The 17,182-nt window shown below is 31.1% G+C and overlaps 1 protein-coding gene across 1 annotated transcript in view; it reads left to right on the top strand.

Annotated features, from left to right (window-relative positions):
• The window catches only part of LOC142321471 (nucleoside diphosphate kinase homolog 5-like), a 28,479-nt gene extending 21,344 nt beyond the window's left edge, over window positions 1-7,135 (top strand). Inside the window, exon 3 of the mRNA XM_075359576.1 lies at window positions 6,878-7,135. Within this exon, the coding sequence (XP_075215691.1) occupies window positions 6,878-7,077 (200 nt within the window). The 3' untranslated portion in view covers window positions 7,078-7,135. The remainder of the gene's footprint in view (window positions 1-6,877) is intronic.
• The last annotated feature ends 10,047 nt before the right edge of the window (window positions 7,136-17,182 follow it).

Here is a 17,182-nt window from a genome sequence, read left to right as displayed (position 1 = left end):
CAGAGTGAGACAAGACTTGGACTTTTGTCTACTGAATAATGGATCACACACATTCATGTCTTTATCATCTGGTACTGTGTCTAACATCGATCTCTCCATATGCTCACCGAATTTACTCCCTCACCTTAATTGGTCTGTTTGTGATGACTTTCACGGTAGTGATCACAGACCAATTATTACTGGTTTCGGTGTAGACCGCGAGGTGAGAAGAAGGCCACGGAGATGGATTGTTGAAAAGGCGGATTGGAATGGATACCATAAAGCCTTCCAATCACAGTATGACAATGGTGCGAACGACCTTGACCAACTTTCCTCTTTAACGTCCATGATACTTGAGAATGCCAACAAATATATTCCACAAACATCGGATAATCCTAGACGTCCTTCCGTTCCATGGTGGAATGATGATTGCAAAAATGCTATTAGAAATCGACGGCAGGCACTACGCAAATTTAATCGTTGGCCTACAACTGAACATCTAAATTTATACCGCAGGGCTAGAACGGTATGCCATCGAGTATTCTTGAACGCTAAGAGGAAGTCATGGACGAAATACCTGAACACTATCTCACGCATTACTCCCTCGTCTACAGTGTGGAAAAAAATCCGTGCAATTTTCGGATCACCGAAACAATCTTTTCTCGGTTTTATTGATGAAGGAGAACTCCTTTCATCATCTTCGGCTGTGACAAATACTTTAGCAAAATCTTTCTGCTCGGTGTCTCTCACTTCGTCATATAATAATGATTTTCAAAGGTACAAGATACAGATAGAAGTATTATTGTTAAACATTGGTGATTCGGTTGGTTAATTAAACGCCCCATTCATATTTAAGGAATTGTCACACACACTAAAAACTCATGTGACACTTCCCTTGGACCGGACAACATTCGCCTTGGTATGCTTTCACACATTCCTAATTTGGCACTACAACATCTTTTGAATATTTATAATGGTTTATTTTCCGAACAAGTCTTCCCACCCGGCTGGTCAGTAGCATTTATTATACCAGTACTAAAACCTGGTAGGTAACGCCCTATCTCTTAAACAAGCGTTTTGTGCAAAGTAATGGAGAGCATAGTAAACCGCGGGCTTACATGGTACTTTGAGAGACATGGCTTTCTATCTCCAGAACAGTGTGTTTTACAAGGACGATTTTCCATTGACCATTTAGTGTCAATGGAAACGCTTTCCTAAACCGCCAGCACCTCGTCGCTATCTTCTTTGATATAAAAAAAGGCGTACGACACGGCCTGGCGACGTGGTATTCTTAACATCCTCAAAGAATGGAGTATCAAGGGCAATATGCTTGCTTTTATCCAGGGATTCTTAAATTGCCTAACGTTTCGTGTTCGTGTGGACGATTCGCTCTCAGGTAGTGTCATCTTGGAGAATGGAGTGTCTCAAGGTAGTGTATTAAGTGCCACCTTATTTTCTGTAGCCATAAACAATATTGCAAATTGTGTGGAGGTTCCTGTCTCATGTTCTCTATTTGTTGACAATTTTGCTATTTACATTGCGAGCCGTTCAACACCCACAGCAGAGAGACTTCTACAGAACACTATACTCACCCTGAAGCTTGGTCCAGGATTAACGGTTTCACATTTTCATCCGACAAAACAAAATGTGTAGTCTTTTCTCGGCTACGAAACCCTTCTATTCCGCAAGTTTTTCTGAACGGAGAGCTTATTGCTACCTATCCTTACATCAAGTTTTTAGGTTTATTTTTTGATAGCCGTCTTACTTGGGTCAAACATATAAAAGAATTAACAATAAAATGTTCCAACCTTTTAGATATGATGCGAGTCCTTAGTAATACCAACTGAGGAGTCGATCAGTCATGTATGATACATTTTTATTATTCTTTTGTTCGTTCCCGTTTAGATTATGGTTGTGTCACCTACTCTTCAGCTCGTCATACCGTGCTTAAAATGCTGGATGCTGTACATCATGCTTTCCTTCGGCTTGCCACAGGCGATTTAGATCAAGCCCTGTCGCAAGCTTACTTGTAGACTGGTGAACCATCACTTTGGGATAGACGTGACCAGCTTTTATTATCTTATTTTGCTCGTTTCAAAGGACTGCCAAATCACTCGGCTTTTGACTCAGACCTTAGAAAAACTAATTTAGGAAGGTATGAGGACCATCCACGATATACTGCACCTGTAGGTGCCCGTACCCGATGTCTACTGCAGCATATAAATGTTGACTGTCATTCTGTCATTCTTCACTGTCATTCTTTCCCGTGTATCCATGCTCATATCCTCCGTATAAACCTTATCAATTTTACGTTTGACCTTACGACATACAATAAACAACTAACATTACCTACCGTCTTCCAGAAAATGTTTCAGTGTGTTCTCTCTAAGATGAACCCGTGGTATACACTGATGGATCGAAACAGAACGATACCGTTGGTTGTGTATTTGTTGTCAATGATAGAACTTATATGTTTGGTCTACCTGGTATTACGAGTGTGTTTACCGCTGAACTATACGCTATAAATAAGGTTCCAAATATCATTAATCCTAAGTATAGAAAAATCCTTATTTGCAGTGACTCGTGTAGTGCTCTCCAAGCCTTAGAAAACTTTTATTCCAAACATCCTATCGTCATCGAAATTTACAACGCAATTTGAGTTGAATAATTGCAACACAAAAGTAAGTTTCTGCTGGGTCCCTAGCCACGTAGGGATTCCGGGTAATGAACATGCAGATTCCACTGCCAAAGACGCATGTAATCAGTCTCCTTTCACCACCCGAGTTGCTATTTCTGATTTTATTAATTATGTAAAACAATCTCTAAGAGCAAAGTGGCAAGGTGACTGGACGGCTACCATTGATAATAAACTCCGGCAGATTAAAGATTCTGTGTTGCCATGGGTCTCCTCATGCAGAAAAACTCGTCGTGAGGAAATAGTCCTCTGTCGATTGCAGGTAGGACATACGAGAGTCACACACGAGTATCTGATGTCAGGAGGACATGCGCACGGTGCAACTGCCACATGACTGTGCGCCACATACTCATAGGTTGCATTTGCTAAGCGGCGTTGCGTCGTAAATTTAAATTACCAAAAAACATACGTGGTGTCTTGTATAATGATAATATAGTTTTAAACCGGATGTTTCTATTTTTGCGTAGTGCTGGGTTAATACAAAAAAAATTAATATTGTCGCGTATATTTTTTGACTGGAAGAGATTTTAATAAGTTTGTTTTTTATTTTTTATTTTTGTGGTTCTGTGTTTTTGATTTTGTTATCCGAGTAGGAAGCCTTTTACCCTCCCTATCGGAATTTGTTAAATTTTTTATAGTTTTTTTTATTTTTGCTTTTATGTTTTAAAGACTTCGTCTGTGATATTAGTTGTAAGTCTTTAAATATATTAGTTTTAAGTTTTATTTCACTTTTTAATTTTTGTTTTTAACTTAGTTTTAATTTTTTAATATATCGTTTGTATTAGTCTTTTATTTAATTTTGTTATTTTAGTTTTTAACCTAGTTTTAAGTTTTGTGTTAGAGTTTTTTAGCCTTTTTTTAGTCTTTGTTATCCGAGAGTTTTAATTTTTTAATATATCGTTTGTATTAGTCTTTTATTTAATTTTGTTATTTTAGTTTTTAACCTAGTTTTAAGTTTTGTGTTAGAGTTTTTTAGCCTTTCTTTAGTCTTTGTTATCCGAGAATGGACCCTTTACACTCATCTCGGACTTTGTTAAATTGTATTTACTTTTGATTTTATTTTAGATTTTATCTGTGATATTAGTTTTAAGTTTTATTTATCTTTTAGATTAGTTTTAATTTCTTTTTTTTATTTAAAAAAAATCCTACCGATGATAACGCGTAGGCGTTTTTTGCCCTCAAAAAAAAAAAAAAATTGGAGCAGGTAACAGCTCTTCAGTGATTGTATGATCTTCTCCACACTTTGCTATTCTTAAGCTAAATAAAATGCTTCAACTGCTTTTTGAGTACAGCCTGTAAAAGATGATATAATCTTGCATTTTATCTCTGTTCAAACAAAATAATCCTAAGGTTTGTTTTCTATATTTGAATATTTGGTACTAAGGTGCTGTTTCAATAATGAAGCTTTGAAAAAATGTTTGAAAAAATTTCAGAGTACAGCCAATCATTCATTCATTCATTTCTTATAGACGTAACAGTAAATCAAATATTAATGTACTCTGATTATATTTTCTAACAACTTTTTAACATTTTAGTAGGAAAAAGATCTTTACTTACTGCAAACCCTGATTCTGAGGTAGATCTCAATGGTACACGGTTTTTAACTGATGATTTTTTGCATGGCATGCTCTGTTAAGCCACGTATCCATACTGATTTATATTTTATATCAATTAACTAACTAACTAAACTAAACAAAATTAATTCAAGCAAAGTATGTAAATAAATATGTATATAATAAGAAGAAACTCCATTTTGAAATATGTGTATAAACACTAGTACTTCAATTTTATCAAATGAAAAAGTAACATAATAACAATATTTTCAATTAAGATTATCAGGGAGTATATAATTATCGGAAAGTTATTATTATTATTATTATTATTTTATATATATTTGATTATCAGAGTGTATAAAAAAGCAACTGCATCCTCTGTAGGATAACCACAATCGATTCCCTTAACTACTTGATGAAAGTATGGAAATTAAGAACTATTGTGGTGATTAAGAAACTTGTTCATACATGATAAGTCGCTACATGTGCGCTGAGGCATATGAGAACCTGTCAGCATTGCACGTTTATTCTTTGTAGCCAAATAAGTGATATTTTATTGTTGCTGTAAACAAATAATTTACACAAATTATGTAGGAAAAAATGTATAATAAAATACTTTATATTTTTTTTAATTAAAAAAATCCCTTTTGACACACCAGAAGGTGGAGGAAGATTTCACCGGTGCTAAGTAGGGATGTGAAATAAAAAAATTTACAGCTTAAAGTTAAAAAAACTTCAAATTTACTCAATATAACAATGGTAGCATGTGAAAAAAAGTTTCACACGTTTAGCATACAGCAAGCCCATCTTCTTACAATTCCAGCAACATTTTGGTCATTCCTTGCCGTAAGGGTTGGACATATCAAAAATTGTTTCAAACAAAGTTTTAGGTAATGTTTAGAGGACTAGCGATCACTTCAAACCAATTTGATACTGTGCTTATTAAGGGTGGTATGATTTTTTTTCTTTGAAACCTCATTTTTCCCACCCCCTGGGCCAGTGGTTGGTAATATCAAAAGACTGCCAGTTTAAGTTTTAAGTTCTTATCCAAAGAATAGTAGGAACTTTAAACGAGTTCGATATTTTACTTATGAAAGTATATAGCGATATTTTGTTTTTTTAAAAAAAGCCCCCCCATGGTTCGATTTTGCCTACTAATGAACTTGACTGAGATTTTGGGTTGTTATATTTTATGTATAAATTTGAAAGTCATTGGCACAAAATTACGGCAGTTATCGTGTCCACAACAAAGTGAAATATACTCGTATATACATATATATGTAAATGTATATATAAACTTTTGAACTGACAGTGGTTTTAGAGTCTGGGGGATATGAAATGCAAAGCTACGTCAAAATTTTCCGCTAGTCAAATCATGGTACCCATTACAAAAGGTAGCTTTCTTATGAAATCTAGCTAAAAATGTACAACTATTGATCCACTGTATTAGTAATAATAAATATCTAAACAGAAAAAGAAAGAAAGTCGACTACAGCAGCTGTACGTCAGTGGTACACTAGCAGTCCTTGTGGTGAGAGAGAGTACTAATGACACTGTATCCATTTAGCCACTAGTTTATTTAGAGCATTTTTTGGGGTTGGGGTGCGATTTTGCAAAACGTTTTTTGGAAATTATATTTTATAACTGTTAAATGTATCTAAGAAAAGTAAGACTGTAATTAGGAAAAATCTTGAGATACTGAGGGCGACTTGCTGTACAGCCTCACCCCCTTGACCTTTTAATTTAAAAATTTAATGGATTAATGCCCATATATAGAAGTAATCTGACTAAGTTTGCTCAAGATCGGTTAAGTAGTTCTTGAGATATTTAGAAGCTAATACCGAAAACCAACTCACACATGTATATATGAAGATCTGGAAAATTTCCATCTGGTTTTATGGGTTCCTTAGGTCTCACATCAACATCCAGTGAAAATCGTATATGCCCAAATTGGACTGTCAACCAATAGAAGTAGTAGGTTAATAAATTTATCACCGTAATTTAACAGTAAATGGTTCTGGATCTAACTAACTCCTTATTTTTAAATTAATTTTAATATTGTAAAATTAAATTTTTGAAAGAAATTTGCCCTTCATTAAAAAAAAAAATGATTAAAAGGCAAATTTCTGTTAATGTACAAATATTATTGTTTTCATACTGAAGAAGTTAATGAATGAATCCTACTTTCAGACCAATCAATAACTGAAAATACAATAATCCAAAACTGCGTAATAAAACAAAATTAATAAGATAGTATTATTATGAAAATTATGATAAGATAAAACTGAAGTTTACTGTAACAATCTTGAGCACATGTTTTTTAACATAAAAACTTTAAAAAATATTTTATTAATTATGTTTTTAATTAGTAAATAATTATTAATCAGAGTAGTGGACGTAAATCTAATCTACCTTCCCCGGATATATGTGTTTTTGAGTGGAACCAAACCAAAAGGAAGGATTTTCCCCTCATAAGTAGTTGCCGTACTCTAAATTCTAAATCTATAATACCTTGGGTGTGTTGCCTAGGCTTTGCATTATAGGTACAAATACTTAAGTGAATTCTTTCATCAATTTGTTCACAAATTCGTTTTTGTAAATTAAATTTACTAAATTTAAATTCTTATGGAACAATTCTTTATTTTTTCAGTAATAACCTACCCAGTAAGGACAGAACAAGAGCGCATAGATTACTTAAATGAAACTCTCACACCGACATTAACGAAAGGCCTTGTGGAACTCTGCAAGCGTAAACCAGCACATCCAATGCTATGGTTAGCCGATTGGCTTCTTAATAACAATCCCTACCAACCTAAATTACATGCACAATTACAACATATTCCTACGTAATAAGGATTGCTTGTGCCAGTGACAAATTAAAATTTTCAAGAATTATTGCTAATTAAAAAGTGACAAAAGTTTCAGTTATAATAAAATTTGTAACATCATATTTTCTTTGAAATTATAATTTAGTCATTAACAGTTGAGTAAACTAACTTAATTTTTTTAATTTATTTCTTTAAGTGGATAACTTTAACAATTAATGATATACTTTAGAATCTTGTATTTAACCTTTAATCTCTTGTTGAAGTAAAAAGCCTATTGAAACTGAAAGCTTCTCTTCCCTCATATTCACATAATTCCAGTTTCTAAAATAACAAAATGAAAATTATTAAGATATCTCAACACAAAAGCTTACTTTTATTACACCTATCTTTTTTCTGTTACAAGATTGAATCTCCAGTAATCATACCAGATGTTACAATAATCAAAAATTGCAAATTGCCTTTAATATGAAAGCCAGATGTTATTCAAATTTATGACCATACCTATTATAATGTATAGGCATCAGATTAACATTCCTCAAAACCTATTTGAATGTCTTAAAATCAGACTTCTTTAAAGATATTGTAAGCTAGCAAGTTTTTTTCTGTAATTGGATGTCACATAATGAAAAAAAAATACAAATTCAGTTTCTCTATGAATTGAAGAAAGATTGTTTATAATATTACGGTAAACAAATATTTATAGAACTAATAACACTTCAATTTTATCTTACCCTAGATTACAAAATGCTGAATTATTATCAAAAACAATGATTAACAAGGTTCACATCACATATCTTCCATTCTCACTACTTTCCACTGAATACCGAAACTATTATAATGATAGAATAGTGTTGCAGAAAAATACAGACTTATGCGGTGCTTGTATACTATTTTCTTTTAAAACTTTATCAAAAGGAATAAAAATAGCATAAACTACTACTTTTGAGCATCACTGAGTTTCTTTAAATTGGATAAAATGGCTTTGAAAATGTATGCTTTGAAAAGTCAGACTTCTTTGATGATTCTTTCTTCTTGGATAAAGCAAAGCATTTTGTTTACAAGTGCTTTATATAAAAATAATTTTCATTTATAGTACTCAACATGAAGTGAGACATCTATAGTTTCACAACTTTTTAATATATAATGTAATAATAACAAAAATAACTAGCCGAAACCTCTTGATTGCTATGTCTGAGCCATGTGCCTTTCTCACCTCACTAGAAGTATATTAGAAAATATGTATGTAGAAAAAAATCCTAATTAGAATGGACAAAATTATACAAAAATTACTCAGAATAAGATATCAAATAACCCATCGAGAACATATAACAATAACCAGTATAATTTCAGAATTAAAAATTAATTTTGTCAACAAAATCTTACAATCAATTATAGATAGCAATGTGATTATAATTGCTCTCTTCCTTTCTCATTGAGTTTCTGCTTCAATACATTGACAAATTGTTGATTTGCAAGCACGATGACAAACTTCAGTTAAATCAGATCCTGATAATTCTTGTCATTTTTGTGATGTAGTTTAAGTCAACATCCTGGAAAAAGTATACAGTTTAAAATAAATTATGTAATTAAAGTTTTAAATGAAAAATCATTAAAATATGAGTAGTATACTAAGCAGTCAACAAAAAGATTTTTTTTTCTTTAACTATAATAACTACATTGGTTTATATATTATAATGACTACATTAGTTTAACTATATATTAAGAAGAGATAGATGACTACTTAAACTACTCCAGAAGGGTAGAGATCTTTGCGCAGACTCAAATTTAACAAAAAAGATAATAAAAAGAGATCTGGTGTAGATCAGAGTAGCAAAGGAAAAGGCAAGAGACAAAGATGACTGGAGGTTATTAAAAAATAAATTAATTGAATGTGGTGGTGTAGGATGCCATACTAGAAAATAATATCTCTTGTAACATACCACATATCCCACAAACTTGAATGAACTAATGAAGATCCCATTTTATAATTATTTTGCTCTGTTTTTGACTTAATTTTATCTATGAACCCAACAGACTATAATAGTTATTTTCTGTTCGGGATGGTCTGGTGCAATGAGGAATTTTTTTCATGACTTGAATATTACACATTATGTTCAGAATTTTCCATTTACAGAAGAACTGAAATGCTTCAGTATAACAATATATTTATCAAATGAATGCTTTCACTAAACAATCAATAATCCAAGATTTAAAAATTAATTTTAAACTCACACATTACAAAATGTTAACATAAATAACACAACAAACATTACATATGAGCAGCAGCAATATTAGGAAGATATAATGCTGTTTCAAATCTACCCCTCTATGCTGGAGGATCTATTCAATAAGGTCTGATAAATAATCTAATTCTTGGAATGTACATGTAAAAAAAATATTGCAATTCACAGATTAGACACTACTGCACATTGGTGACTACTTTTTCTCTTCAAATACTCTTCATGCAAATGTACATATGGATTCATCTTTATATGCTGATTTTGAAACTACAATTCCATATATGTTGTTATACTAAACTTTTTATTAACTTGTTAAACCCCAAATAAGTCAACTAATCTTACTGCAATTTTTGCAAATACTGTTTTATGATTTTTATTATTTAAAAAATTCTTTTGACTGAAATTTTGAATTTATATTTTATCTAAATTTATCAATTTTCTGAAAAACTGGATGCAATTGATGGTAATTTCCATTCAATCAACTACTATACTAAGGTTAATAATTTAATATATAGTAAGTCTACATAATAATCATGTTCAGTTTAATTCATAGAAATAGAAGTTTGATGTGGAGGCAAGTAAGGCTTTACAGACTTAACTAAAATGACAAAAATAGCAAATGATATTCAGAAAGTCTAAACTAAGTGATAGTTTAGCTTTTGATTGACAAAACTACACACTATACAAATGGAAGCATGTTATTTCTGTAAGAGGAATTGCGGTAGTTTATTGATTTGCCTAAAATCATGCATACATGAGGTATGTAGAGGTAGTGACCTCTTATGTTACTAAATTTCAAATAAGTTCACAAAACCTAAAAATTTTTTTAAATTAATATGTGTGCACATATTCTTATGCTATACAGGATATGGAATTCCTCTACAGAAGAGTACAGATTATCTAGTTTAACTAATAACGATTTTTCAAAAATACTTTCATCACAACATTGTGTTTTCTAGTAGCTTACCACTGACAAAAAGAGTACAACTGTATGAATACTGCCATGTTTTATTGGCTAAATTATTTAGTACTAAATGTTTTTAAGAAAAACTTTATAAATTTTTTAATGTTTTTTTCTTTTACGTTTTTGTTTTCTTTAAAATGAAAACATCATACACAAGCAAAATGTAGTAACTGCAGCACTACATCAGAAAACGTTTTTGCAAGTAAATTTTGTACACATATTTTGAATGTTGTGTTTCTTACATTTTCTTGTTCATTCATTCTAGGATCTTGTTTGATTTCTTTTTCAAGAAATGTCTTCTTTTCTTTTATTATTTAGGTTAAGGAATATTTTATTATATCTTCACAATACTAAGGTTTTCCACTGCTTTACTGTCCCCGAAGTGTTCATACTGTACAGGATGGTAGTACGGGATGATGATGTTCATACCGTATGGGATAGAGGATTGGATGGTAAGAAGAGAAAGATCATAAAGATTAATTTAGATGCAGTAATACTGCATCCAGATGTTTTACTGATGTACTGTACAAGTAACTATTTTATTTATTAAGCATGGTTTCTCCCTCTATGAATCATGAGACCTAGCAAATGGTGAGGGGGCTTGAGTGCTCAGTGTTACAGAGTAGCTGGATCGAAGATGCAGCGATATTGGAGAGGTATCTGTTGAGAGCCAGACTAAGGAATAATTCCTGAAAGAAAGCAGCAGCTCTTTCAGTAATTATTAAGGGCGTAGGTCAGGAGAACTTAAATGACCATATCAACATCACTCAATCTTCTGAGTACTGCGCAGCTTAAAGCAGTAGAAAATTGCAGCTGTTTTTTTTTCCAAGAAAATGCAGCTCTTTGCATTTTCATGTAACAAAGATAGAGGCACCTTCCTTGACAAAATATTCCAGAGGTAAACTAGTCCCCTGTTTGGATATATGGATGTGGACTAGTAAGGAAGGGGTCACCAGAAAATTAGATAATAACATTCTACAAGTTGGAGTGTGGAATGTTAGAAGTCTAAAAAATATTGGTAGGTTAGAAAATTTAAAGGGAGAAATGGATATGTTAAATTTAGATGTAGTAGGAATTAGTGAGATTTGGTGAAAAGAGACTTTTGGTCCGGTGATTTTAGAATAATTAACTCAGCTTCAAATAAAGGGCAGGCAGGAGTAGGTTTCATAATGAATAAGAAGATAGGGAAGAGAGGTACAGTATTTCAAAATGCATAGCGACAGAATCATTGTAATAAGGATAAAATCAAAACCTAAGCTGACAACAATTGTTAACATCTATAAGCCTACAAGTACCCATGATGATGATGAGGTAGCATGTGTATACAAAGAAATTGACAAAACAATTAAACACATAAAAGGGGATGAAAATTTAATAATAGTTAGTGATTGGAATGCAAGGAAGGAAACGGACTGGGCAAAAGGAATAAAAGAGAGGACCAACTCTTTGCACAAAGTGTAATTTAGTAATTGCCAACACCCAATTTAAAAATCATAATAGAAGAATATACACATGGAAAAATTCTGGTGATACTGCAAGGTATCAGGTAGATTATATCATGTTTAAACAAAGATTTAGAAATCAACTCCTTGACTGCAAACATATCCTGGAGCAGACATTGATAGTAATCATAATTTAGCAATAATGAACTGTAGATTGGGGTTTAAAAACCTGAAGAAGAGGTGTCAGATGAATCTCTGGAATTTACAGAAGCTTGAGGAAGAGGAGGTAAAGAAGATTTTTGAGGATGACATTACAAGAGGTCTGAGTAAAAAAGGTAAGGTAAGGTAAGAAAATATAGAAGAAGAATGGCAAAATGTTAAAAAGGAAATTATTAAATCAGTAAAAGCAAACGTAGGCAGAGCAAAGTGAACTGGTAGAAAACCTTGGATATCAAAGGATATATTTAAGAAATACTGCAAACAGGAAGTTCAAATTAGCGAAAGAAGAGTGGATTAGAGAAACATTTTCAGAAGTAGAAAGAGAAATGATCATTGGTAAAATAGATGGAGCATACATTAAAGTTAAGAAGAATTTTGTAGTAGATAAATTAAATATTAGTAATGTGGTAAACAGAGATGGTACATTGATTTACAATGCGACAGAAAATGTCAATAGGTGGGTGGAATAGATTTAAGAGTTGTACGGAGGAAATGAATTAGAAACTGATGTTATAGAGGAAGTTGAAGAGGATGAAAAGGGAGATACCATACACAGATCTGAATTTAAGAGAACATTAAAATGAATGGCAGAAAGGCTCCTGGAATAGACCTGCAGAACTACTGTGCAGTCCAGGTGAGGAAGCGATAGATAGATTATACAAACTGGTGTATAATATTTACAAAAAAGGGGAAGTTTCATCAGACTTCAAAATGAGTGTTATTGTTGTGATACCAAAGAAAGCAGGAGCAGATAAATGTGAACAGTACAGAACAATTAGCTAAAATTCTGTACAGAAGAATTGAGAGGAGAGTGTTAGGAGAAAACCAATTTGGTTTCAGGAAAAGTATAGAGACAAGGGAAGCAATTTTAGCTTCCCTTGTCCTTCCTTCTATTAATAGTAGAAGGAAGGTTAAAGAAAAACAAGCCAGTATAATTGGCATTTACAGACTTAGAAAAGGCATTTGATAACATAGACTGGAAATAAAAAGTTCAGCATTTTAAAAAAGTTAGGGTTGAAGTATAGAGATAGAAGAACAGTTGCTAGCATTTACAGGAACCAAACTGCAATAGTAATAATAATCGAAGAACATAAGAAAGAAGCCATAATAAAAAAGGGACTGTGATAAGGATGTTCCCTATCTCCGTTACTTTTTAATCTTTACATAGAACTATAAAGAACAAGTTAGATCTGGAGTTACAGTGCAAGGTGAAAAAATAAAGATGCTATGATTTGCTGATGATATAGTAATTCTTGCTGAGAGTAAAAAATTTAAAAGAAACATTGAATGACATGGATGAAGTCGCAAGAACTACTGCATGAAAATAAACAACAACAATATGAAAGTAATGAAATGTAATAGAAATAATGTAGATGGACCACCGAATATAAAAATATGAAGAGAAATTACAAAGGTAGAATTTTGTTATTTGGGAAGTACATTTACTAAAGATGGACGAAGCAGGAACAATAAAAATGCTGAATTGTAAAGGTGAAGTGAGCTTACAGTCACAAATGTAACTTGTTTACATAAGAAATTAATTTAAATGTCAGGAAAACATTTTTGAAAGTACATGTTTAGAGCGCAGCTTTATATGGAAGTGAAACTTGGACAATTGGAGTAGCTGAAAAGAAAAGATTTTGAAATGTGGTGCTATAGGAGAATGTTAAAAATTAGGTGGGTGGCTAAAGTGACAAATAAAGTGGTGTTGTGGAAAATTCATGAAGAAAGAAGCATTTGGAAAAATATAGTTAAAATAAAAGACAGACTTATAAGCCACATATTAAGGCATCCTGGAATAGTCGCTTTAATATTGGAAGGACGTATAGGTGGAAAAAATTGTGCAGGCAGGCAGTGTTTGGAATATGTAAAATAAATTTTTAGGGATGTAGGGGATATAACAAAATGAAATGACTGGCACTAGATAGGGAATCTTAGAGAGCTGCATCAAACCAGTCTAATGACTGAAGACAAAAAAAGCATGGTTTGGGCCACGGTATTTAATCTCACTTCATACTCTTCATTTTTCAGGATGTTACTCTCTGAGATATCTCAAGTACTTCAGTACTATCAACTAGTAAGGAGATCCAGTTTTACTTCCTCTTACTTTGGAAAATATTTATTAAAACTGTGGCATTTCATCTTTAAAATTGAAATTTAGATATACTCACATGACCACATGAGTAATATAGATGAAATTTAACATAATGCCAAATGGTAAATCACAGAACTAATTAAATTTATAGTTCAGACAGAAAATGAAATATTAACATTCAAAATCAAAACCTGATAAAATTAAAATTTAATACCTGAACATTTCTTGTAATTCAAACTTAAAATTTTTAAAACCTCCATTATTATCCCAAGTAACATTAGGAACTTAAATAACTGTTTCACCTGAACTACTTTTACCCATAACACATTGAAATACAAAAAAGGGTACAAAAAATAGTATAGCATTAATTAGGATTAGTACTAATTAATGCAATGTTTTATTGTTAATTTTAGAATATACTCATTTTTTTAAAATTTCAAACCTAATAAAAAATGTAATACACCCACACCTCACTTTACAGCCTAGAAACTCTGGAAAAGCTGGCTGTAAAGCGAAAATCCATATAACGAATCAATTATTTTGATACAAACCCATAAAAATTTAATTAGATCTGTTTCAATTTTTTATAAAATAATATAATTTTTAGTTCATAAACCATTTTATTCTTTTTATTTCCAATAAAAATGCTTGAATTTTTCAAATCAACCTCAGCTTCCTTGGAATGTTACATCTTTCACAGATTCATCAGTATGCCCCTCTTTAAATTTTCTAAAATACTTGGATAGTCATTTGGCTCATTGGCATCCTTCATCGATTATTATTTTCAATCCACACATCTAATAAATTTTCTATTTTTTTCATAATGCTGCTTTGTTGGCGAGTTAATTTTGAGGCACTTAAAGGTGCAGCAGATAATGAATATGTTTTAATTTATTCTTTTCTGTTGCGAATAATTTGATTGCTAAATTTTGCCAGTCCCATTGCATTACAGATTTGAATAATTTTCTCACCTGCTTCAATACAATGTAAAACTTCTGATTTGGTCTCTAGCATGACAGATTTATGGCTTCTCTTTTACTTTTATCAGTAACAATCTCCAAATTGTGAACATTTCAGTGGCATTTTTTCCCGAAAAAGGACGATTATGTTGAAAAGAATTAAAATTAATTATATATGACGAAAATACAGTCTTTCTAGCACATATATACCAAATATGTTTACAATTCACCAATTAATACAAACAGAAATAAAACCCAAACTTAAAACAAACAAGAATAAGCACGTCAAACTACGTACACTAAAGCAACAACGCAGTAAAATGATGACAAAGGCAAAATGTAGCAGTGCCGCCTAAGGGATAATCTGAAACTAAACAGAAGGTTGCTATTGGCTATATAACAAAACATTGTGAGCCGTAAATCGAAAAAGTACCATAATTAAAAAAGGTCGTTAAAAGAGCAATCATATAGCGAGGTATGTGTACTTTATAAATATTACTTATATAAACTGTAAGATAAAACAAGAGAAATTAATGAACAATAACTTAACATTTCAAAACAAAAACAAACTTCAAAATAATAAAAAAAATAGAGATAATAAGAAAAATCATGAGAAGTAAGAAAATAAAAAAGCCATAAGACGAGACAAAAATATACACTTTTGAATATATACTGTTTACATCAAAAAACAACTTAGCCACCAAACACAATATGACTTTCACGGGATCCTGCATCATCAGTCAGTACATAATTCTACAATTACATCAATAAATAAAACTGGAAAGATGCAAATTTAAAACATCATAAAACTATGTTCATAAACACTGTTGCCAACTGCTACAACCCATTATGTATTTAATTAAAATATCATCTTCAAAGAAGATCTATTGATTAATCATTTCATATCTTTGTTTAAATTTATATATATATTATTTTTCAAGTGTACTCTTTTTTTACTGTTGTTACAAATTTCCAATATTTCTAAATTATTCTTAAAATAAATAACTCTATGCTTACATTGCAACAGATGGTTGATCATATTAGACACCATCTCTTTCCGTTTCTTTTTTTAAAACATCTGTTTGTTTTACCAACATAAATTTTATTACATTCATTATACTTAATTTTATATCCTCACCATCATTTTTTTTATTATTATTATTCCTTAAATAATTTGTAATGTAATTATTTGGTTTGTAAGCTTTTTTACATTTATTTTTATCATAAATATTAGTAATTTTTTTAATCAGTTTATTTGTATAATTGTATTCTAAGAAAAAACTGTTAATGATCTTAGTTTTATTTTATTGTTGCAACTTTATAAAACTAACGTGATACTTGATTTTCTGCTTTTTATATACCTTTGCAATAATTTCACAATCAAAACCGTTAAATACTGCTATTTGTTTTATTACCTCAAATTCTTTCTTGAGCTTATTTTCATTGTTCCTTATGTAATGTATAGCTCTAAAAATAATGTATAGTATCAATTTTTTGTGCCCATGGGTGATTAGAATTTACATGCATTGTAATGTGATTCATTGTGGTTTTCTGTAAACTGATGTTTCTACAACATTGCTTATGTTAATTTCAATCTCAATATATAAAAAATGTACTTTTCTATTCTTTTCCATTTTGCATGTAAATTTTAAATTATCATTATAATTATTAAGTTTATTATAATTATCAAATATTCATTATTTACAACTGGACTGAATATGACCAAAGTAATATCTACATATCTTACCCATAATAGCAGTTGGTGTGTACCCAGTATACTATGAATTACAATACTTTCATAATACTGTTTAAAGTTTACATCTATTTTGTAATTTTAATCTCACAGCAACATTCACCACTTAGGTTTGAATAAATTTTTATAAGATATTGTGAATTTCATAGAAGAATTGGAATTGTTTCTTTCATATAATTTACTCATTTTTTGAATAGTAAGATACTGAACAGTAAATAAACTGTATTTCTAAGAATTGTAAAGTTTGCAATCTTTCAATATCCTTTGTCAAACTAATATGATGTGACAATATGTGTAAAATATAAGCTTGACATTAAATAAAAGTGTAAAGAAATTGCTTATGATTAAAATAAAGGAGGAATATATTTGTTAATAAAGATGTAATTCAAAATAATATAACTACAGCAGCTGATATTTTAATTTACATAACTCTTTATAAAAAGTAGATGAGCTAC

Source organism: Lycorma delicatula, chromosome 3 (assembly GCF_047948215.1).
Source record: "Lycorma delicatula isolate Av1 chromosome 3, ASM4794821v1, whole genome shotgun sequence".
In the NCBI taxonomy this organism is placed as follows: domain Eukaryota; kingdom Metazoa; phylum Arthropoda; class Insecta; order Hemiptera; family Fulgoridae; genus Lycorma; species Lycorma delicatula.
The sequence above is the reverse complement of the archived record's forward strand: the minus strand, read 5'-3'. Positions and strand labels throughout refer to the sequence as shown.